General features: G+C 46.5%; 1 protein-coding gene across 1 annotated transcript; it reads left to right on the top strand.

The window, feature by feature from the left end:
* Window positions 1-486: 486 nt before the first annotated feature.
* Window positions 487-22,477, top strand: rhoq (ras homolog family member Q). Its single transcript, XM_035400246.1, has 5 exons — window positions 487-1,041; window positions 1,807-1,865; window positions 19,532-19,696; window positions 21,595-21,690; window positions 22,281-22,477. Exons 1-5 carry the CDS (start codon window positions 900-902, stop codon window positions 22,434-22,436), a joined length of 618 nt encoding a protein of 205 aa, XP_035256137.1. The 5' UTR covers window positions 487-899; the 3' UTR covers window positions 22,437-22,477.
* The last annotated feature ends 235 nt before the right edge of the window (window positions 22,478-22,712 follow it).

Below are 22,712 nucleotides of genomic sequence, written 5' to 3'. Positions count from 1 at the left end.
TTGATTGTCTTCAGTAAATATCAATCCAGGCTTATTGAATGGATTATTTTTATTTTTATTTTTTTAAATAAAATGTTATGTATACGTTTAAGTAGCTCTGAATAGGAAGGTTTTCAGGAGAGGTCTCATACATGGTCCCTACCACAGAGATCAGCCATGGTATTTGGATGCAAATGCCACAGATATGTTGTTGCCTCAGCAATGTTTCGGTTTTACCAAATGCTCAGATTCTCAAATCATTTTTGTTCATACAGCATTGTTCGACCTAAATGAGGAAGTAGTCCTTATTTGAATTTATGGAATGTGTGAAACGTTTTTAACCACGATTGTAGGGCTCTCGCGATTTTATCCGGGTATTTTAAAGAAATTAATGAGAACTTCCAGCTTAATCACTACACACGTTTGTCATACCTTGCTATGACGATGTAATAAAACCGTAGGACTTTTAAGAGAGTCCCTTGATTTGGAGTCTTACCCCCACCTCTGTCGCAAGCCAGCTCGAGTTGGCATCAGTGACAGTGAAGTAAGACTGGGGCTAAAGTGGAAGAAGTAGAACGAGCAACGAGGCAGGGACAGGCAGAAGTAGCGTGTCGTGCATGGACAGGGACGGCAGATAGAGGTGGGCTTGGCGGGGGTAAAAGGCGATGCTGTGATCGTGGAGAGTTTTAGTTTAGGTCTCACAGAAGAACGGCGGCATGTGCGGAGTGTGTATGCTGCCTTGAGCGGGGGAAGGAAACCCCTTCACTGCCAAATTTGGCAACCAGGGAGGAGAAATGCCATTTTCAGTTGTTTTGCTGCGGAGCGCAGACGGATAGGGGCGCTGGTGATGCTTGCCCGTTGGGGATCGCCGCTTTGCTAAGGAAAACTGGGCGGCTGAGGATGTTGATTTTGTGCGAATCATGGCAAATGGAACTGGCACAATTATGCTGAAATGCGTGGTCGTTGGCGACGGTGCTGTAGGCAAAACTTGTCTGTTAATGAGCTATGCCAACGACGCTTTCCCCGAGGAGTATGTCCCCACAGTGTTTGATCATTACGCAGGTAAGGCAGTTTTGACGCACGGCACTGCAATGTTTCATTGTTTGCAAAAACAAAGTTGGAGAATTCGCTAAACGAACCAATGCTTTTATAAAAAACATAACTATAGGCACTGAATCATTTCAGCTTGATAGAGGGACATGGACAGCTGTGATCGACAGTTATAAAATATACATGTATGGGAGAATTGCAATGTATAGGGTTAAACAAACTGACTTTCATATAACAAGAATGTATACCGATATTAGGCAACGTATTGTACTGAGCGAAAAGAACTTAAGATTTTTAATGCGAGTTGGCTACTTGCTTTTGCCACTGTTACTATGCTTAGTTAGCTACTACCACTCTGCTACCGTTACTATTACTACTGCAACTAAATAATAAACATAATGTTAACGAATTGTCTAATCCAATCCATACTTGAATCCATGGAGAGGTTGCTCTGTAATCTGCGAATATTGTTGCATACAAACCGAACACTGCATATCCTTCGCGTTACAATTTCAAAGTAATGCTTAATTATCTAGCTATTACTACATTATAATTCACAATGCAATTAAGAAGAAAGTAATTGACATTGTTTGAATATATGCATCAAAAGGAAACTTTTTCCCTTATATTTTTCAATGCGTCCTTTCCCTCCTTGCTGGGATCTGTTCTTCTAATTAAAACCACTTGCATGCTTCTCTATAAGCTTCTCTCTCTCTGTCTCTACCCCCTCCCCCTCTCTACCTCTCTAGTAAGCCTTGTCTCTCTCTTTTTTTTCAGTGAGTGTCACTGTTGGAGGGAAGCAGTACCTACTAGGACTATATGACACTGCTGGGCAGGTACAGTTCCACTTTTCAGCAGCTTGTTTTTTCAGCGAGCAAATCTGAAATCCATGTAGGCCTGTGTCAGCTTGTTCTTGTCCATTCAGTGTGAATCAAGTATTTTGTATGCATATCTTCTTAATTTAGGGGGTTGACATCATTTAGTAACTGAAATCACAATCAACAGGTGGTTTTTTCTGTGCCACCTTCGCAGTCGATTAAGTCATTTTGTGTTCTCCATTTTGATGCCTGTTTTGTCTGACCGCTCCAGACAGTCAAGGTTTTCATGTCTGAGTTGTTCTCCCAAAGTGTCTGGGCTTCTCCTTTTTCTTCTCTGTTCGAAAAGTTAATACTGAGACAAATCTTGAAGGATTTGTAATACAATTTTAATATTTGCACAGCTGCCAGATTCGTCTGTGTTACGTTAAGCTCATGCTGAATTCAAACACAAAATCTGTTTTAGAAGGGAAAACACAGTGCACTGAGAGAAAAACACACAAAGAGACCAGGAGTCCCCACTCTGTGCTGATGAATAATAAATAAATAAATACATACATAAATAAGAAATTAGTGTCGCTCAAGCGGTCTCTGCTGGGAGCCAGATAAGTAGTGGAGAATTTCTTCAAAAGCTTTCATGGAGAATAGTCTCCTTCAGTCACTGCCTGACCAAGTCAGAAAAGACTGATTATGTTTGGCCAATCAGAAAGATACATCCTCTTGTGCTCTGTCCTTTCCTACTGTTATAATAGAGGGTGGCTCCCTCACCGTGCTGCCCCCTAAACTAACCTCACTGTTGAGTAGTTAACCAGGTGCCGCACACGCACATGCACACGCACACGCACACACATACATACACACACACACACACACACACACTCACACACTCTCTCACACACGCACACACACACACACACACACAGTGGCACATATGCATACACACTTCTTCCCTCTTACACACACGTTCTCACAAAGTGTGCACACAGACACACACACACACGTGAACGCTTTCTTGCCTGAGTAGGAGGTGGGTGGGCTGGTGGTATTTATCAAATATCTCCTTTCAGTTGTGTGTCAAAAGCTTCGTATGCACACATCTGATGATGTATCATATTATCTGTTTATTTTCGGCGCTGAAACTGTGCGGTGCAAGTCACAATGTAGTCTGCTGTAGATAATAAGATCATGATGCAGCTTTGACACAGAGAATGAAAGGGTAGTATCGTTATTGAATATATAATCAGATCTGTGATCCAACCTGCCAGGTATTAGTGGCTTTGATTATACTCCATTAGCCTATAAGCTAATAGCAGTAATGACTGTGAGGGTTTTTTTTTAGCCGTTGTGTGTCTGTTTTGCTGATTCAGCGTTAGTAAAATGGAGAAGTTTCTCAGATGCAGATCATGGGCTGTGAGGCTAAAGAGAACCGAGTCATGGCGCTTCAAATGAAAAGGAAGTTCAAAGCAACGCTTCCCACCCCAACCCCCTAACCCCACCCCCCTCACCCGCACTCCCTCTGCACGCTGAATTAGGCAGCTGGTAATGATTATAACTATACATGGCTAGGGGGAGAGAGAACCTTCCAGCGATTGATCAAAGATGATCTCAATCTCATTGGAGTTTGTGACGGAAGAGAAGGAGAGAGAGAGAGAGAGAGAGAAAGAAAGAAAGAGACTGGGGGCCTGAGAGAGAGAGAGGAGAGAAAGAGGAAGAGAAAAAGAGAGGTCATGCAGTTTTAAGAAAATGTGGTGACTGGGTTTGATTTAAAAAAATAAAAAATAAAAATTCTATTTCTCTCTCTCTCTTTCCCTCTGGAGTACAGACCCAGAAAGGGAAATTGGAAGGCTTGCAGCATGCTATGTGGAAGTCGTGGAGTGGAGGGAAATCTATATTTTTGATCATTCTCATTCTCTGTTTTATTCTTTGTTTAAAATGTAGAAGCCAGAATGCATGCAGCATTTTGAAGGTGGGATTCAGGGCTATACCACAGCATACAGGGGGTGCTTGATGTATGGTGATGAATTATGAGCTTGTTTTTAAATGGTTTTTTTAGGGGGGGGGGGGGAGTGGGGGGAGTTGGCAGCACTGCTATGGCACGCCCTCCCAGTGAACTAGAATTGAATTGGTTGTGTTTTGTAGTACCTGTGTTCATTGGCTCCTTCCTCGGCTTCCCTGGTGTATTTTATGCCCTGGCGCATCATATCTACCAAAAACATGGAAACCATAGATTTAGTTTGATATCCACCTGAAATCCTGAATTCCACAAACACTGATATCTTGGCGCACTCATTTTCAACACATTTCCATCTAGACCTGACATATGAAACTACGTCATGGTAGTTATGAAGTGGATGTTAGGCTATAGAAACTTTGTTTAATTATGAGGGATGCATCTTTAGGGTATGGAATAAGACCAGACCTACGTCCTGATTCCCCAGAGGTACTTAACTTGAATGTCTTCAGTAAATATCAATCCTCAATCTTATTAAGCCCCATATTTGCTACAGCAACAACGAGTTGTCAGTGGTTTTAACCAATCAAAATATTTTTTGCTCCAAATCAAAGCAATTAATTGGTTGACACAATAGCTCCACTTACATTAAGTATGACTCTTCCATCTCTAACCCAAAGGCATTCAGACTGTTCATTTCAAAAGCAGTTGATTTCTGTGCGGAAGGCTTTGCACTAGTAACACCCCTGTAGCTGTGATTCCCAAGGTGTTGGCAGAGGGAGACACAGGAGTTATGGGTAAAGAATGCGTTCTGAGGTCAGGAAGAGACTCGATTAGAACAGTGTTCAGAATGGAAACCGCATCATGGCTGGAACTGACATGCCTGTAAATATAATGGTTCTTGCAAACTGATTAAAAGACTTGTGTCATCCTCAGCAGAACGCTGTTGTTGTGCTCTAAATCAGTGAATCATTGATGACACATGATGGCACCACCCATAGGCCCTCACTTCCCCCTCACTAATGTGGAAACCTTGGTTATTTACTGAAGTAATGTCAACATCACATGGGTCTTCCTTAGTTTGAGGCACTGTGGGTGGCTGGTATAGTACTGAAACATTTTATACATGGTGCGAGAGAATTGCAGTTGTTTTGAGGCCCTTGGGATATATAAAATTCAGTCAAATTATGGAGGAGCGGCTTCACCTTTGCAGCAGCCGATGTCCTCCATGCGGCCCCATGAATCAGTATGAGTAAATGATTGGAAATTGGCAAGTGGACAATTTCAATATATGGAATATTTAGAAAGTTGACCAGTATTAAAATGGGAGAATGTGTTGTGTTGTCAACACAAGTGTTCCGAAGCTGCGCACGACTTTAGCCAAACGAGCGCTTTTTTTCTTTTGTGTTCCCCAGTTTGTGCATTACTAAAATTCAAACCATGTCCGCCGCAAGTTATTCTAATGGAAAAAGGAAGTGAGTAGTGCTCTTTATTCCAGATAAATGAAAGATAACTGAACATTTGGAGGCAGGGGCCTCTGTCTCATTGCGCTCTTTGGAATATGGCTTTGGGGTAACGGCTGTGCGAGACTTTCTAAAAACCTGAGAAAATCATCATTGAAATTTGAAGTTGAAGCAAAATCAGTGAAACGTTTCGGGAAAACTTTAAAGCAACCAGATTCTGAACAATCAGAAGAATCTGTGTACAAGCGCTATGCGCAGATGTGATAGAATGGAGTTACGGGCTGCTGCCAAATGTTTGACAAAGCAGCTCAAAGTAGAAAATTGTTACTGCAAGCAATGGTTGGCTTTGGCGATTTTGGAACTGTAATAATACCTACCTAGGCTAGTCCCTGGTAGAGCCCCTCTATTAACCGCCTTAATCCATGCACCTCTGCCCATATAGGGTGGTTAAGTGAGGTCTCGCTGTACTTTTAGCCACCTCCATAATGTATGGCAAAAGCACTAAAGACATTGGTTCTTAGTGCGTTTCAGCTGGCAGTATACTTAGCCAGCCTCATCATGCAAGAGTAACTCTTCTGGTAGGTCAGCCGCCTACAGGCCACCTGTGGTAACTGCATAATTCCCACAGCCCCCTGGTGCAGTGGCTAGCAACATGCAGTTTGGATTATGTATAATGTGTTCTCTCCCGAATTGCCAGACAGTGTTGTAGCGATGGGATGGGCCTGTAGTGGTGACTGGGCTTTCCAAATTGGGAGACAAAGAAAAACTATGGACTAAGCAGATGTTAAAAAAAAAAAAAAAAAAAAACTAATTTTTTAAACGAAGCTGCTTCTCTGTCTCGTCAGACAGTGCCTACACTGTGCCAGAACTGCTCTCGTACTGTCCCACTTCACTAGCTCAGTTTTAAATATGGTTAATGGGCTTCAATGCCCTTTTTAATATTTAAATTTGGGTCTGCCCTGAGGCTGCAGTACAGCGCATAGACTGCTGAGGAGAGCTCCCAGAATGCCTTGCTGCTTTATAGGATTTTTCTTTTGACATTTTGAAGGAAGAATGGCTCTCCCTTTTTCCACAGCCAAACGGGACGTGTTTGAGCAAGACGTTTACAGCACCGGTCCTAGAAATCCAGATATCCACTCCCCCCCCCCCCCCCCCTTCCCTGGATTCCCTCCGAGCAGAACGGGGTCTGGAGACAAAGGCTGGAGAACACATGTGGCGTGCTGGCGTGACTGCTGCTTCTCTCTCTCTCTCTCTCTCTCTTTGCCACTCCCCCCTCTTTCTCTGTCTATCTCTTTCACTTTCTGTCTCTCTCACTCTTTTCCCTATTTCTTTTCATCCCCTGTCTTCCTCCTTCTCTCTCTCTCTCTCTCTCTCTCTCTCTCTTTCCCTCCCTGTCTCACTGGCACCAGTTCCCGGCGTGTTGATGGATTTCTCCATCACTCTCCTGCGTTACAACCTCCCTTTTCCCTCCTCTATTTCCCCTCAGTGTTGCTGATTAGAACTGAAGGAATCTGCAGGGTGCCCTGTGTGTTTGCGTGCGTGCGTGCGCATGTGTGTGTGTTTGCATGTGATGTGCATTGCAGCTCTGTGAATGTGTCTCTCGTGTCAGAGCAGCACACTCTTATTAGAAGCCACACGAGGCTGAACCAATTTGATGGTTCTGACGTGAGACTGATGCCCCTGTGGTTTATAGCCAAAAGGTCCAAATGAGCTTTATGTCTGTCTGCAAAAAATCGGGAGTTGAAGCACTTCTCCACCTCATTTGATGTCTACTAGTGAGCCTTCTGGTTCAAAATGGCTGCCGTGTCTGGCCCAGGTGGGTGCTACCCACAGGCAGTGGATGAGGTGATCTTCCCCCTTCGCTATAAATTGCTTTCAATTATGAAAGGTGATATTCATACACACAATATTATTACTAATATTGTTACTATTTATGTAATGGAATAGATGGGCACCAAGCCTAGGTGACCTAGAGAGTGGGATCTTGTCTTCCCGATCTCTGTGTTGTAAATTCTGCTTCATGTCTGGGAATAACCATCCCCCCACCCAGCCCTTAGTCCCTGCACCAGTCAAGAAAGGGTAAATCTGTGTTTACTGCATCATTTTCATCCATTGCACATAACTTGTATCAAATCTCAGCTAAAAATCAGCTCAAAATTCGTTGTGGAAATGAAATTGCCTGTGGAAAATGACAGGTATTTGTTTTTTTTTGTTGAGGGGACATGATATTCTATGTAATACTACATAAATATGGTGCTGTGGCCCCCTAGAAGGCTATGAACTGGTGTATTGAGTTTCAGGAAGTTCCGTCCCCTATATGGACACGCTTCATTGAGTAAAATAACATGCCTCACATTATGGTATGTGGAGTGTGTTACAATGTAATGAACCCTTAAAATCGCAGAATACAGTTGCTAAATTGGCTCTAGCTGCTGATGCAGGAGCTGAATTCTCTGGTAGCCAGTGTGTGAGCTGCATTTGCAACAGGGTGCCAATCTGATGTCACTGACCTTCGATTGACAACTGTGCAGTTGTGTACACGACAGCTGCCAAATGTCAGGGCTGAGATTTATGGCTCCCATGTTTGCATTTATCCTTTTGTTTTGAAGTTTCTGCCATGTGCCAGTATCCCGTTGGGACAAGGCCGTGTGAGCACGGACCGAAAGCTGATGCTGCCCCCCGCTGGGTCTGGTGTCCTAGCTCTGTCTGCTGCTGTTATTTCTGCCTCAGCTCCACACTGTGTCTCTGGGGGCTCTATCTGGGTAGAAGGGCAACCTGGTAGTCCCAGGTGTAATTTACAGCCCAGCCCTTGGGGGAGCCCAGGTACAGCCATGGCTCCACTGCTTCCCCTCCCACTGTAAAGTCTACAAGCTCCCCCCCCCCCCCCCCCCTTTGCCCCCCCCCAGAGTGTAGTCAACCACTGACCCGGTCCTCAGAAACGAATTATTCACTGTGTTTGCTGAATGAATGAGAAAAGAAAACAGTTCCTCAGTTCCTCACCTGCGTTTGGAACAGAAGGGCCATTCTGCGTCCTGGCTGGCTGGGACGTGAGGCGTGACGGTCTGCCCGTCCCTGGCCCTGGAGCCGAAAACTGAGCGGAGGGTGTTTATTTATTCATCCATTCATCCCCCTCTCCGAGGCCGCACGGTCTTTCTCCTGGCCGTTTTTTTTTCTGGGAATGATGACGGCTGTGGAAGAGGAAACAGGAAGTGAACATTAAGTGCGGTTTTCCTCGTGGCAGGGGCCAGCTTGGAGCTTTTCTCCTCCTGCGATGTCTTCCAGACTCCCCCCTCCTTCCCTCTCTCCCTCTCGTCTCCTGGGAGGAGAAGGGGGGTTGGGGAGAGAAGAGGAGGGGAGAGGAGTGGGGGAGAGCAACAGCCAGCCAGGATCAGGTCTTTTTTTTTTTTTTTTTTTTTTTCCTTTTTTTGCAGTTTATTATTCATTATTTGATTTCCAGCTCGAACTGTTGTCAGCTTCCCAGTGCTGCCAGAGGGCAGGGATGTGGCAGGAGTCTGGAGGTGTTTGCCTTCAGGAGTGTACAGTCACAGTCGTTGGTACTCCCCCGCCCTGGGGAATCCTGTCTGAATGGTGGAGGTGGCTTTCGCTGTGCCAGTCTGCAGTGGCGCAGGGCTGTGCCGTCTCTGCCTCTTAAATGTGTGGGAGGAAGGGGGTGAGCGATCTTTCTCTCAGATGATGATGGGGCTGTGTGCACCTGTGGTTGTTTGCATGTATTGCTTTTGTGTGCCAGCATGGGTTGTTTCTCCTGAAAAATTGTTTTACGACAAGGTAATTAGATTACAGATTACAAGCCATTTTTCTATCTGCCTAAATGCGTGTTTATATTAAAGTACTGTCATTAAATGCGAAAGTACAAACAGTCTGTTCTTATGATGTTGGCCACTTTATTATGAGTGTTTGGTTGTGCGCCAAGGGATGTTAATACTTCAGATCCTTTTTTTAAATGGTTGGAGTAACACAGTGAGCCTTTTAAATTTGCACTTGTCCACTGCGATGGACAGATGTGGAATGTGTAGGGCTTTGTTGGGGCTGGGTGTTGGTTCTGAACAGGAATGCAGGGCATTAAAACTGCACTGCAGCAGACAAGAAGTGGAGAAAGGCAGGTGCTCAAGAAAGCAGTTTTGCGATTGGCTGAGGGCTCTGAAGCAGTTTTGCGATTGGCTGGGAGCACTGCGGGCTGGGGGGGGGCAGCATGTAATTAACCTGCCGGTGAAATGTCAGGCATTGGTTTTCCCTGCTTGGCCCTGCCATTCAGCCTTCAGTCTCTCATTCATTGCCTTTATGCCTCCATTCACATGCTGTGTAATCCGTTTGTACAGTGGGGTTGTCCTCTCAGTGGGAGTAAAGCAGCTTGCTTAAACGATGTCCTGCCTTCAGCCACATGGCTTACAGGTCTAATCACCATGCCACATTTTGGGTTTTGCCCCTGTATACACTCTTTCCCTCCTGGAATCTTTTTTTTCACTCTTCTTTCACTCTCATTCAAATCCAAATTCAAATATGCTATATTTATAAATGAAGTATATGCCAAAACATAAAAATGCATATTTTACTTCCTTGCCCTGTCTCTCCTTCGTGCTCTTTTTTTTTATCCCTGTCTCTTTCTTTCTTTCTTTCTTTCTTTCTTACTCTGTCTGTCTTTAAGCTCCATCCTTCCCCTTAGCTGGGCTGCTGTGTTGAATTCCTGAAGGAGCACGTTGGAGTAGAGGTCTATTTTGAGTTTCCAGGGTAGGAAGGCAGATGGTTGCGATTGAATGTCCTCACAAGCCTGTAGCTTCAAGCATGGGGGCCAACTCATTTACATGCATACGCGCGCACACACACACACACACACACACACACACACACACACACACAGGCACACAGACACAAATGCATGCACATACAGGCTCACACTCAATCATAAGGACCCTAGACTTGTCAGCTCCTATTTTACTACGTGCCAGTGTAGCTGTCCTTGTCCAGCTTGGTGAATTACACAAGGTCTGTCTCATGGGCTGCTTTCACACACAGACGAGCGTCTGGGTTTTAGACTGTTAGAGCAGGAAGTGCTCGACCGCTACTGGAGCGTGAATCACATGATTCGGGGTATGTGTGAAGGAGGGGTGGAGGGGGCATATCAGATGAGCTCTCCACCCTTAAACCGAAACTGAGGCTCCCTCGTCCTCGAATGCCTCCGTCACCCACCCCCCTGCTACTTGTGACAGCACTGTCTCACATGTTGCAAAATTAACATCCTGGCTAACGTCTAGCGCGTCAACCAGACTAGCCACCCGAATTTCGCCAGGCTGCAGCTTCTTAATCCTCATTAGTTTACCGGGGAGTTTAGACAGTTCTGAAAGACCAAATGCCTCAATGACTGTGTTTTTCGGTGAGTGGTGACCTTTTTGTAATCACACTGCAATGAGTCACTTGAAAAAAGAAATTTTGTTAAAGAACGAAATTGCAAGTGACTACAAGATCAATGCATTTTATTGGATGTAAGAAAAACACCCACTCGATGTGATACACTGTGTGCTTACCACTATCAGGATAGTATCACATTCAATGAAATGCAATTCTTTTGAATGAAAAATCAGTCACATAAAACAATGCGTGAGATGGATGTGCAAGAAGTGTGTGTGTAGCCACTGATATAATTGGCTATACCAGCTGTTCTGTGAGCAGTGGCTCTAACCATGAGCATTGTATACTGTTACTGTATGCCCTAGGCAGAGTGGGCGTGGTTTACACAGGCTATATTGGAAGTCGTTGGGAATCTCCCTCGATAGCCTGACACCCATCCTCTCTCCAGACGGACGGATCAGGCTTGGCAGAATGGGGCATGTGTGCTAAGGGGCTGGGCACTTCCATGTTTGGAAGGTTCCAAGCCAGAAGGTTTTTGTTTGACTCCCCGTTTGTGTCGCACAGTGGAACTTGGGAACGCGGCTGACCGCACGGGCATAGATCCTTTAGCGCCGACTGAAGAGGGGAAAGCACAGGCCACACAGCAGCTGTCTGCACGCCATGAGGTCATTGGTTCATTCCTCCTTTATATTGCACGGAGAAATTATATTACATGGAGACATTATAGTACGTGGAGAAATTTGGGAATGGCACCAACTGGTCCACCTGCTGCTCCTTTAGCACTGACTGCTCCCGGTAGCCTCCCATGCGCCAGAAGGTTGTGGGAGTGATTCCCAAGTCTAACAGCCATGTTCTCTGCAGAAGAGGTGGCAGTAAATGGGTGCTTTCTTCTATAAGACTCGTATCATAAACTCATATATTCCAATGTATGTCATAAGACACCATCCCGTGTGCTGGTGTAGACACCGTGTGCCACTGTTTTAACAGGGGGGCCAATACCGTAGGCAGTTATGTCGGTTACTTTTTCCTGGCCGGCTGGTGACTCCTCAGATCAGCCCTTCTCAGTTCTAAATGTGCGACACGTCACCAAAAAGCCGCGCTGAAAGGCTGTGTTGTGCAGTGAGCAGATAGGGTGGTGGATGACACAACGTCTCAGAGCCGACCTATTGCTGATCAGATGAACCCTCGCAGCCAAGCAGAGCTGAAGGCGAGTAAAACACACAAAGTGAAACTGGTGAAGTCTGTGATCGTTTTGCAATTCATCACGAGTAGCTAGCCGCATTGGAACATTGGAGTCTGCTTTTTTTGTTCCGCCTCTATGTTGGAATCAGTTTATATATGCAGGAAGAGATTCAGTCATGAATTATTTGTTTTTGGCAACAGGAGCATGTTTTCTCTCTCTCTCTCTCACACACTTATTGCAACCACAGATCTCCCCTTCCCTCGTTCCTCTCTTACATAAGAGATGGAAACTGACAGGAGAGAGACGTTGGGTGGTAATATGACCTATTTAGCGCTCGGCTGCGAACGCACAGGAACTGGCTGTTAGGCTGCTAGACGGGGCTGGGAGGTGTTGGAAAGCTGGGAGATTCCTCTCAACAGCACGTCCTTCAGCGCTCTGTTTTCAGTAAACAGCAGACGGGGGCGACCATAATTCTCACGCTCTTATCCACACCAGCCAATCGCTCTCTTCGTCCGTCTGTCCGTCTGTCTGTCTGTCTGTCTGTCTGTCTGTCTGTGTCCTGTAGCCATTCAGAGCCTCTGCAGCCTGTCACTAGCAGTAGGAGGGCCCTAGGCTACACTCCTACATATGCTCGTACACACACACACACACACACACACACACACACACACACTTATGTATGTGTGCGTAGTTAATCATGTAGGTGTCATAAATATACATGGACACTGTGCAATGCAATATTCACACAATATTTACATACTCGTGTCAAGCACAGATGCATAGTTCATTCTCACTCACTCACTCACTCACTCGCTCACTCACACACATGCACACAGTGGGTATTCTACAATAGTATAAAGAACAGAATGACACTGCATTAATGCACCCGTGTGAAGTCTCTGTTTTTCCCTATTGTAAAAATGCCTCAGCGCCGTGTGACATTTGTGTGTGGGGGGCAGGGGGGGGGCAGAGAGGTGACATTTATTGTCCTTTGTGCTCTGCTAAATGAAAACGGATCCCTCAATGACATCAGATCACAAGGACGGCCAGAGCACGGGGGGGGGGCTTGGGTGGGGGGTATGGAAATCACAGCATGTCGAAACAGGACATGCACATACACTTGGAGGGGGTGGGAGGGGGGGCAATGCAGTAGCTGGGCCGAATTATATAAAGTTTCAGCTCCGGAGGTGAGGCGGAAGCTCCACTGGTGTGGGTGTGGGTGTGGGAGTGGGCGACACCCATGGCACAGTGGGCGGGGTCAGCGGACGCATGTGACTGCCGCCGCCGCCGCCGCCGCTATCCGCCTTCGTCTGACACAGTCTGAGTCCATTAGACTCCGAACTCTCGTTTGTTCCAATCCATTTCCTCCGGCTGGGCTCGGCGAGGCTCCTGGCGTCTCGCGCGCGCAGTCAGGTGGAAGGGGAGGTGCTCCTGCACGGCGGGTCACAGCGCTTTGCATGTCTGAGTTCCCTGTTCCCTCACTCGCACAGTGCAGCTCGTCGCCAGCGTCCGTCCCGTCTCCTCTCCCCCACGCCCTGCACTCCGCACACACTTATCATGCGCACTGTACATACGGGGGGGGGGGGGTTGTGTTCGCACATGCTCAGACTGCTGGAGCATTGTGGGTAATTGGTGTTTGATGGCTACAGAAGCCCCACTTACAAGGTTTTAAAAAGAGAGAGAGAGCCATCCAGGCGTGACCAGCTTGCAGATTGCCCCCCCATGCACGTGGGGGTGGGGGTATTCCAGGGTGCGCTCAAACACACGCAGCGTGCTCGCACACACACACGCACGCACACACGCAGCACATTCACACTGACACTCATCTGTATGCACAGATGAACATACACGCATGCGAGTACATACATGTGCTCATATGCTCTTGATCATGCATATTCGGGTCTGGGATGGATGACTCTAAAACACTTGTTGTCGGTGCAGTCAATCAATCAATCAATCAATTTATTTCTATAGCACACTTCATACACAGAGGCAACCCAGTGTGCTTTACATAAATAAAAGCAAAAGGAACAAAGAAAGTACAAAGTACATAAAATAGAATAAAAACAAAATTAAATTAAAAAACATAGTCATTCCCGTCGGGGAATGACCTCTCTCTGTCTGGCCGCTTCCTGCGTGCATTTTGAATGGGAATTTTGACATGGATGCTAGCCTGTGCTCTCACTAATTAACACAAGATGTTGCAGTGATTACACAAGCCAAAGAACACAATTTGGAACTTTCTAGAAAGTAAATATAAGAGTTAAAAATTAGTGAAAAATATGGTGTGCACACATTCACACACACATGTATATTCAGAGTACACACCCACAGTGTGTACGTGTAAACACACACAAATAAACATTTCCATTCCTGGTAATCCACGTGTCCACTTGCCATTTGGGTGCCTGAGTCCTTGTGTACTTGATTGCTGCAACGATCTGTACCGTGTCTTGTTGACTGTTACAACATGACAGCCCCTGCTAGCTACACCGCGCAACGCAGGCTACGTTCGCCCACCCGTGCCCCATTGCGTTCCACTACAACAGAAACAAGCTTTCAGATGTCTCCACCGGGGCACATTTGCATACTAATAAATCGTTTTGAACTGTGAACGGGAACGAGAAGGGGGGAGCGAAGGGTACCTCTGAATACCAATCAGAGATCAAGTCCTCTGGCTGAGATGATGGCTGCAGCCTTAAACGATCGCGTTATGCCAGAACAAGCAGGTTTCCTTTCAGAGCTGGCAGGTTAAAGTATGCTGAGCAAAGGAAGTCCAGAACCTCCCTGCGACTCGGAGAGAGGGGATCACATTAATCACGGACTGCGCTGGGGGGCGTTTCACTGGCGGCAGTTGCATCGTGGGTAAATCGCCATTAAATCTCGGCACTTGGCAGGCGACACTGTACAATTACAGTCCCCACCCGCTGTCGGGAAGACGAAAGGGTCGAAGATGGCACTCAAATTATTATTATAAGCCATGAATTATACGGCACGGAAGGGATGACCACCTTGTTTGAGAACCCCCCCCCCCCCACGAACCCTGCTGCATAAACTATCAACATGTTATGGGGAGGAAAAGTATGTGGATGTCCGCACAACATGGCACAGATAGAGAAGGGGTGGCAGTTAATGGGACAGACAAACAGCTAACAGGACGGAACTTAAGTTTATATTGGTTTGGTTCAATGAGAGGTACTGGAAATTAAAAAGGGTGTGTGAGAGAGACACAAATAGGGGCAGAGAGAGGCTGAAGGCAGGGGGAGAGAGATGAATGAGTTTTTTTTTTTTAGATTGAGTTTGTCATGCAGTGTGTGTGTGTGTGTGTGTGTGTGTGTGCGCGTTTGTTTAGCAGTAGGGGTGGTTTCCTTATCACCCACCCGCACCACAGCTTCCGTTATCTGATCTCAGATCTGTGCACATTTTTCATGCGTGCAGATTCAGGATTACCGCCCGTGCTGACCGTGGTGTGTGCTGCGCGGGGCTTATCAAAATGAGGCCTACCACAAGTGATGAGTCAAAAGTAAATCACATAACGTCAGGGCTTATGGGTAACCATTCCCGCACCAGTCATAGCTTTAGCCATCACTCCACCCCCTACCCTCTCAGTTCAGCAGAGTGGGGTATCTACTGTTTCTCTACTGTTCATTTAGTCCAATAGACATGTACAGATGAAGAAACTGGATCAGGACATCATTTGCCATGTTTGCACATGTACTGTGGTGATACTCTGTGGGCATAAGGGGTCCTGTTGAGGGTTTCACCTGATATCATCTTTCCGTGAAATGTTTTTTTTTTTTTTAAATGAAACGTCAGCCTCACATTAGCCACGATTATATTTTATTTCTGGTAGCGTCCGCTTCACATATCTACATTGACGTCCAGAGCGGGACCCTGGAATAGCTCTGTCTGTTCTTTTAATTAATTATGATGAAATAATTTTGTAACGAATGATTAAGTGAATCATGTCAGGGTCCAGTCCGGAGATGCCGATAGAACTTGAACCCATTCACTTTTATGTGTTGTGTTGTAGACAGTTCTGTATTTAAACCCTGTAAATCACAGCTGCTGTATCTTGTGAACTACAATTCTCAGTGCGTGAGAGGGTGTAAAAACATTCTGTTGCAAATAAGTTGTAACACCGTAATGCTGTTTCACTCTTTTATTCCAACTACTTTGGGGCAGCATCTCCATAATTTAATTTAAAGGCCCCTAAATTGTCCTGCTGATGGGGATAGTGTGTGAGTTTGTGCTGATAAATTGGCAGTGTGTGTGAAGGATAAATTGGGCAATGATTGACGCTTTTAATCAACATCCACTACAGGCTGCGGTGCAATGGCTATGTAATACTCTAGAAAATGGAAACATGTCTAAGTCATGATGTCATTATGTCATGAACCCATACAAGATGTCACTCTTTATAACCACATAAATATTTCATAATTACGGCGATTGAAGTATTACCAAGGATGTTTAAACCAGACAAGATTTATATCTTCCATCCAAGGGATGTTATTACCGACCCGTGGGAAGTAAATATTGTAAAAAGTGAGAATGTTTTTTCCATTTGGATGAGGACCCCCTGAAACTCCCCGGGGTCTCCAGACTGCAGTTTGGGGTTACCTGCTCCAGGCGCCTGACTTTGATTGACGTGGTGTCATGCGCTTGTCTTTGTGTCCCAGAAGCACAGCCAGGAAAGCTGGCCTGCCGACAGGGGACGGCGTTTCGGAGGTTTATGTCCCCTGTCTGCCACACTTCAATGCTCCGTCAGCTTCTCCACAAGAACATCGATTATTAATGAAGTCTTTGGGAAACAGCAGGCCGCTCAGATAGTTTAAACAGGACCTCCCTGTCCTCTGAAATGGCAGCAGAGCTCAACAAAGCCGAAGAAGGAGGACATCCTCCTCCTCCTTCCTCCCTCCCTCTCTCTCTCTCTCCCTCTCTCTTACACACACACTCTCTCTGTCTCTCTCACTTGCTAGTCTCTGCTGCTCACATTTTATGAAAAATTGACCTCTGTCATTTCAATCCAATTCAGCATTTTTTAATTGGCATGAAATATAAAGTAAGTAAAGTAAATGCAGGCAGTGGTCTCTCCCAAGCTCATTTTTTCTTTCCCTTTCTCTCACACAATAGCGGTAAGGCTCCTTTCGTGCTTCTTGGTCTTAAGGGTGTAGATGGTATTATGTGGAGCAGAGAGGCTGCAGATCAGAGTTGCTCTTCCATGTTCAACTGGTGCCCACAGTCACAGCTGAAGTCACAGGAGTCTGAGCCAGAAGCAGAACACACAACCCCCCCCCTCCCCCCCCCCCCCCCCCCCCCCCACACACACACACACTCAAAAATACAAACACACACACACACACAAAATACAATTCTGTAAGGCTATGTAGAATTCACACTATACAAAGCCATTACGCAACACACGCACACACAAAATATACAATTCTGTAAGGCTGTGTAGAATCCACACTATACAAAGCCATTACACACCACACACACACACACACACACACAGAAGCATGGACGCACCCTGGCTGGCCTAGCCGCAGTTTTGTTATTGTGCTTACCTGTGAGCGGGGCCAGCAGCTCCTGACAGCGGCACCCATCAGCATTAAAGAGTCAAGCAGCCGTCACTCTGCCTGCCATAATCTCTCTGCTGGTCCTGCAGAGCAACCGATGGCGCCACTAAATCATCATTTACAACTGCTGTCTGCCAGGGGGACGCGTAGCGCTACAACCCAGCTGACACACTCTGCATTGTTCCTCCTTAATGTGGTCTTGGAGCTGAACACACACACACACGCACACGCACTCTCTCTCACTCACTCAGTCTCTCACTCTGGTAAATGCTATAAGGTCACATGATATTTCATAGTTGTAGAGTGAACTTTGGACTGCTCCCCAAACAGGCAGACAACAAGGTGGCTCTATTTAAAGACAGGGAAGAGAGGGGGTGGGCCATGACAGGTGATGCACTAAGATCAGCGAAGGCCCAGTGAACTAGGTTCAGTTGGTTGACATTATGGGCTGTGAAGATGATATCAGAGGCAACCGTGAGCTATATGCTCTGTACTGTACACGGATAGTACCAATTTCAGTCTCATGATGTGTATAGAATTGCAGGAGCTACTAATAATACAGAATGTAAAGAATACGTTAATTCCTCGCCCAGTCTTTATAGGAATATTCATGTTTCTGATGACTGAAAAAAAAAATTGAATTCCAGAGCAAAGACAGGGATTAGTATTGAGAGCTGGGTTCAGTTATGGATAATCTGGAAATGTGGTGAAATAATTTGGTACCACATAAAATGTCTCTCTCTGGTCGGCCTCTGTCCCAGTTATTAACTCTGTTAAAGACAGCCAAGCACATGCAGCTTTAGTCTCTCTGATGAATGTCACCTGTGTGTGTTTGCATAACACTTTTTCCACACTAGCTCTTTCCATAAAAACGGCCATTATTCCACAAGTGGCAGACACCGCCTGTAACACTGGAGGGTGGGGATGGGGAGTGGGGTATTTGATTTTGCGTTCTCTATGAAATTCTGCAAGTTTGTTGGGAGGGGTTGCTGAGTATGAGTACCAGTGGGGCAGGGGCAGAATTTGGAGGGGGTGTGTGAGGGCCATGCTAGACTGCCTCGTGCTAATTAAAAATCAATGCGACCGATCGATGCTGCTGCACTTTCTTCAGCTCCTCAATCTGTGCTGGATTCAGCTAGCTCTGTCAGCAGCCTACTCATTAAAACGCACACACGTACGCATGCATGCACGCATGCAGTATGCACACGGAGGCGCCTGCACATATAGATGCCCATTTACAAATGCAAAAGCACTTACTAAAAGCTCACGGACACACAACGATAAGAATGCAGCATCAGTATGATAGTCACATGTTCAGAGAGAATCCAGACTAAATTATTTGAACTCTTACAGCTCTCAATCATAGCAAGCTGAGTAGCAAGAGCATCATGGGAAGGTGATTCAAGATTCATTTATGTTCCTCCACTGCACTGTTTCTCTGTTTCTCTCAAAACAGATAACCATGGCCTATGCACTGTAGTCTGAAATGAATAATAGTTTTTCTTATACCTTTAAAATTACCTTTAATTTACCTTATACCTTTGTGTGATATTCAGGAAGGAAACAATAGTCATAACTCTAAAATAACATTTACCCAAATGAATATTTTTTCCAAGCTGATTAAACAGAACTGAAGAAGTGAGAGTGGAGGAGGCCGGCTGTGGAGAGGGGTAAATGGGGCCCCTGTCCAAAGTCTTTGGCCCGCAGCTGCAGGCTTTTTTAATCTTCTCCAGACTGCTGTTGCGCTGATTCCTGGTGCTCCACAAAGAGCCATTTATGGGGAGCGCAGCAGGGCAGCGTTCTGGTGTGCACCTGAGACTCACAGCTTCACATCGCAGTCGGGGTTAAATGTTATTGCACCACTTGCTTGGATATCCAGTGTGACTCGCACAACATGGATAATTTCACAGTGTCCCTTTACACAGCTGGGTATGTACTGGAGCCGTGCAAGTTAAAGATCTGTGCCTCTTACAATGGTTCAGTGGTTCCTCATGTGGGAGTTGAACCCGCAACCTCCGTGCTCTACATTGCTGCCCTTAAATGATGCACAGTTGGAGGTTGGCTGATCTGGACCTCTTCTCTGTCTCTCTCTCTCTCTCTCTCTCTCTCTCTCTCTCTCTCCATCTCCATTCCCAACCCTGCAGGAAGACTATGATCGCTTGAGGCCTTTATCCTATCCCATGACCGATGTCTTCCTCATCTGCTTCTCCGTGGTGAACCCGGCCAGCTTCCTGAATGTGCGGGAGGAGTGGGTCCCCGAGCTAGAGGAGTATGCCCCCAGCGTCCCCTTCCTGCTCATCGGAACCCAGGTGAGCGCAGTGAACCGAACTGGGACCGTCCCGGACCGTCCCAGCCCACCCAAACTGCTCCCAGTCCTAGTCTGAGTATCTCTGGGGTAGAGGCGGGCTCAGGGTTCCGTAAGGGGTGCATGTGGCAGCCATATTCAAGCAAGGAACCAGACCGTAGCTGGGCCAGATGGGTGCTCTAATAATCAACTTCAGTTGAGTGTCATCTGGAACCATTCAAGGAAGTGGCTCTCCTGTCCTGACTGCATGTGGACCAGTCAAGTCTCCTGCTTTTCAGCAGGAACAAACTTTTAAAAACTTTTTAAGCATTAAAAAAAGCATCGAATCTGATTGTTCTTCATGAATGTATTTGAAAGAACAGAGAGGTAGATGTTTTACTGAGGTAATGAGTTGCTATCACTTTAAAAAGATATTTTGAACAATGAAAATAATGTATATTTTTCATACTAAGACCGGAATAACTTGAACAGAAAGAAACAGGAATTTTACATCACAGAGTATAGGAATAAAAAATCAACAACACATGAAATTATGAAAATGTCATTATATCTCTGGCCCAAGAGAGACAGATACAAGCACACCCCAGTATTCCAATAATTATCCAAATTCTGTTGTGGAAATCACAAGAGTAACTTGTCATCTATTTTAAACTGTGTATCTAAACTTTATATGTGGGTGTCAATTACAGTTCCTAGGATGGCAAGCACTTAAGTCTGGATGGGGGGTTGGGAGGGCAGGGCCTGAGTGTTTGGAGGTGTGGTTGGGGCAGTGCTGGAGTGTGGGTGTGTGTGATTTGTAATTCAGTGTGTCAGAGGACATTTGCTGATGTTTTATTGGTCCATGGATTAATCAGTGGTGATCATGAGGTGAATACTAATGAAGTGATCGATTGGCACGGAACGTAGAATTAGAGATGACATCAAGAGGTGTGTATCTGCATGTGCGTGCACGAGGGGACTCTCATTCCAGATCTGATTGGAAGATCAAAACTGCAAGGTCTTCTCTGATTGGCTGAGCACACACAGATCCACACCAGGTTAGATTTGAACATCCTGGTCCTGACCCCAGTCACCCTCTAAAAAAGGTGGAGAAAAGGTGTGTTCACAGGTGTGTGTAAGTGTAGGAGAAGGAGAGTATTTTCTCATGTGGGTGTATGGATGCGTATGTGGGCACACGCGTGCAGGAGAAACAGTCTGTGTGTGGCTGTGTGTATATGGGAGAGCGTACGTATGGGGTGTGTGTATGTATATGTGTGAGTTTTTGACAGAACTGGGGGAGGCCCTGTTTATTGAGGTTGGGGTGCGGGGGTTCTGGGGCGCTGGTATGCCACATGCTCTGCTGCAGCCCTCAGCCCAGATCCAGCTGAAAAATCAGGAAGCGGAATGTTAATCGGATCCAGAGGTTGTTTTTTTCCAGGATGGAAGGCAGGCAGAGACGGGCAAGACCCATCAGCTTCTTCCACTGTAAATGTTGGGGGGGGTTAATACCAGGTCCAGTGTAGATTTTCATTCCTGGAACCCGTCGCTCTAAAAACAAACCATCACTGGGCGAGTGTTATGTGATCGGGGGGCATTGGGGGGGAGGGTGTGTTGGGGTTGGAAGAGTGCCTGAAGAAGGGGGGGGGGCAGTGAAGCTGAACTTTGACCCAATGAAATAGAGAGCCTGGGGTGTGGGGGTTGAGCAATAAAATAACAAAATGAGCACACACAATTTCTCTATCTCTCTTCATCAAGGGGGGGGGGAGCGAGGGGCTAGTCAGGCACTAGTCATGTTGACTGACACCCCCACCTGCAGAATGTGGGACTGGTGGGGGGGGGCGCAACTAGAAGGGGCCCCCATGTTATACTCTGGGAAGGACTAAGCCCTGTTCCACAGACCCAGTGACTGTGCCTCCGTTTCAGATCGACCTTCGAGATGACCCAAAAACCATCGCCAAACTCAACGACATGAAGGAGAAACCCATCACGACAGAGCAGGGTCAGAAACTGGCCAAGGAGGTAGGATCTGAAGGGCTGTCTGGGTGTTTAAATTTACTGTTTACTTTTGAATAGAGACGAGGGCAGAACGACAGTAATGTAACTGCAGGATTAGTGCACCCCACACCAGACCACTGCACACCAAAGCTGAAAGCAGTCTTGAGTTATTCTTCCAAGCAATCATGAAAAGCAGTCATGAAAGACCCCATATGTCTAACATGAATTTCGTTCCCTGAGGCATAGTTCGCCAATACAATATCTACATCTCTTCTTCCTTAAATATAATCATGCGTGTGTGTGGATCTGACCGTGACTTTAACGGAATCCTCACCACTGTCCTAAGATGTTTGAAAAGCTTGGTTGATGTGGGTGTGGTGCACCCTGACTGAAATTTTGACAACAGACCGTGTTACTGAGCAAACCATTCGCTAGTTAACGGTTTCCATCGGCGACGGCCGGGAGGGGCAGCTGTGCTCAGGAAGTCACGCCTGCACCTCCCGCCCAGGCCTCTGCTCTGACACGCCTTGTTGTATGACAGTGCACGCTGATGGATGCTTATTGATGGATGCGTATTGACGTCCCCTCCAACCCCCCCCCCCCCCCCCCCACAGATAGGCGCCTGTTGCTATGTGGAGTGCTCGGCTCTGACGCAGAAGGGGCTCAAGACGGTCTTCGACGAAGCCATCATCGCCATCCTCACGCCGAAGAAGAGCGCGCTGAAGAGACGGCTGGGGTCGCGCTGCATCAACTGCTGCCTCATCACGTGAGAGGGACGGAGAGAGAGAGCGACAGACAGCGAGAGAGGAGGAGGAGGGAGGGAGGGAGGGAGGGAGGGACAAAGACAACACAACAACAAAACCTGGACAGACAGCTGACACTCGGAGGGGAGGAGCCAGGAGGGAGGAGGAGGGGCCAAAGCAAAGCTGCAGATCGACGGCGTTGCACGTCCGGGACTCCGCCCACAAGCGCCCGGGCACTTTCTCAGACTCACACCGGCCCGGTGACCCGCTGGGAACTTCAGCTTTACCGGAAAAGAAACCAAA

The sequence above is a fragment of the Anguilla anguilla genome, chromosome 18 (assembly GCF_013347855.1).
Source record: "Anguilla anguilla isolate fAngAng1 chromosome 18, fAngAng1.pri, whole genome shotgun sequence".
NCBI classification, from domain to species: Eukaryota; Metazoa; Chordata; class Actinopteri; order Anguilliformes; family Anguillidae; genus Anguilla; species Anguilla anguilla.
This window is presented reverse-complemented; position numbering and strand designations above follow the sequence as displayed.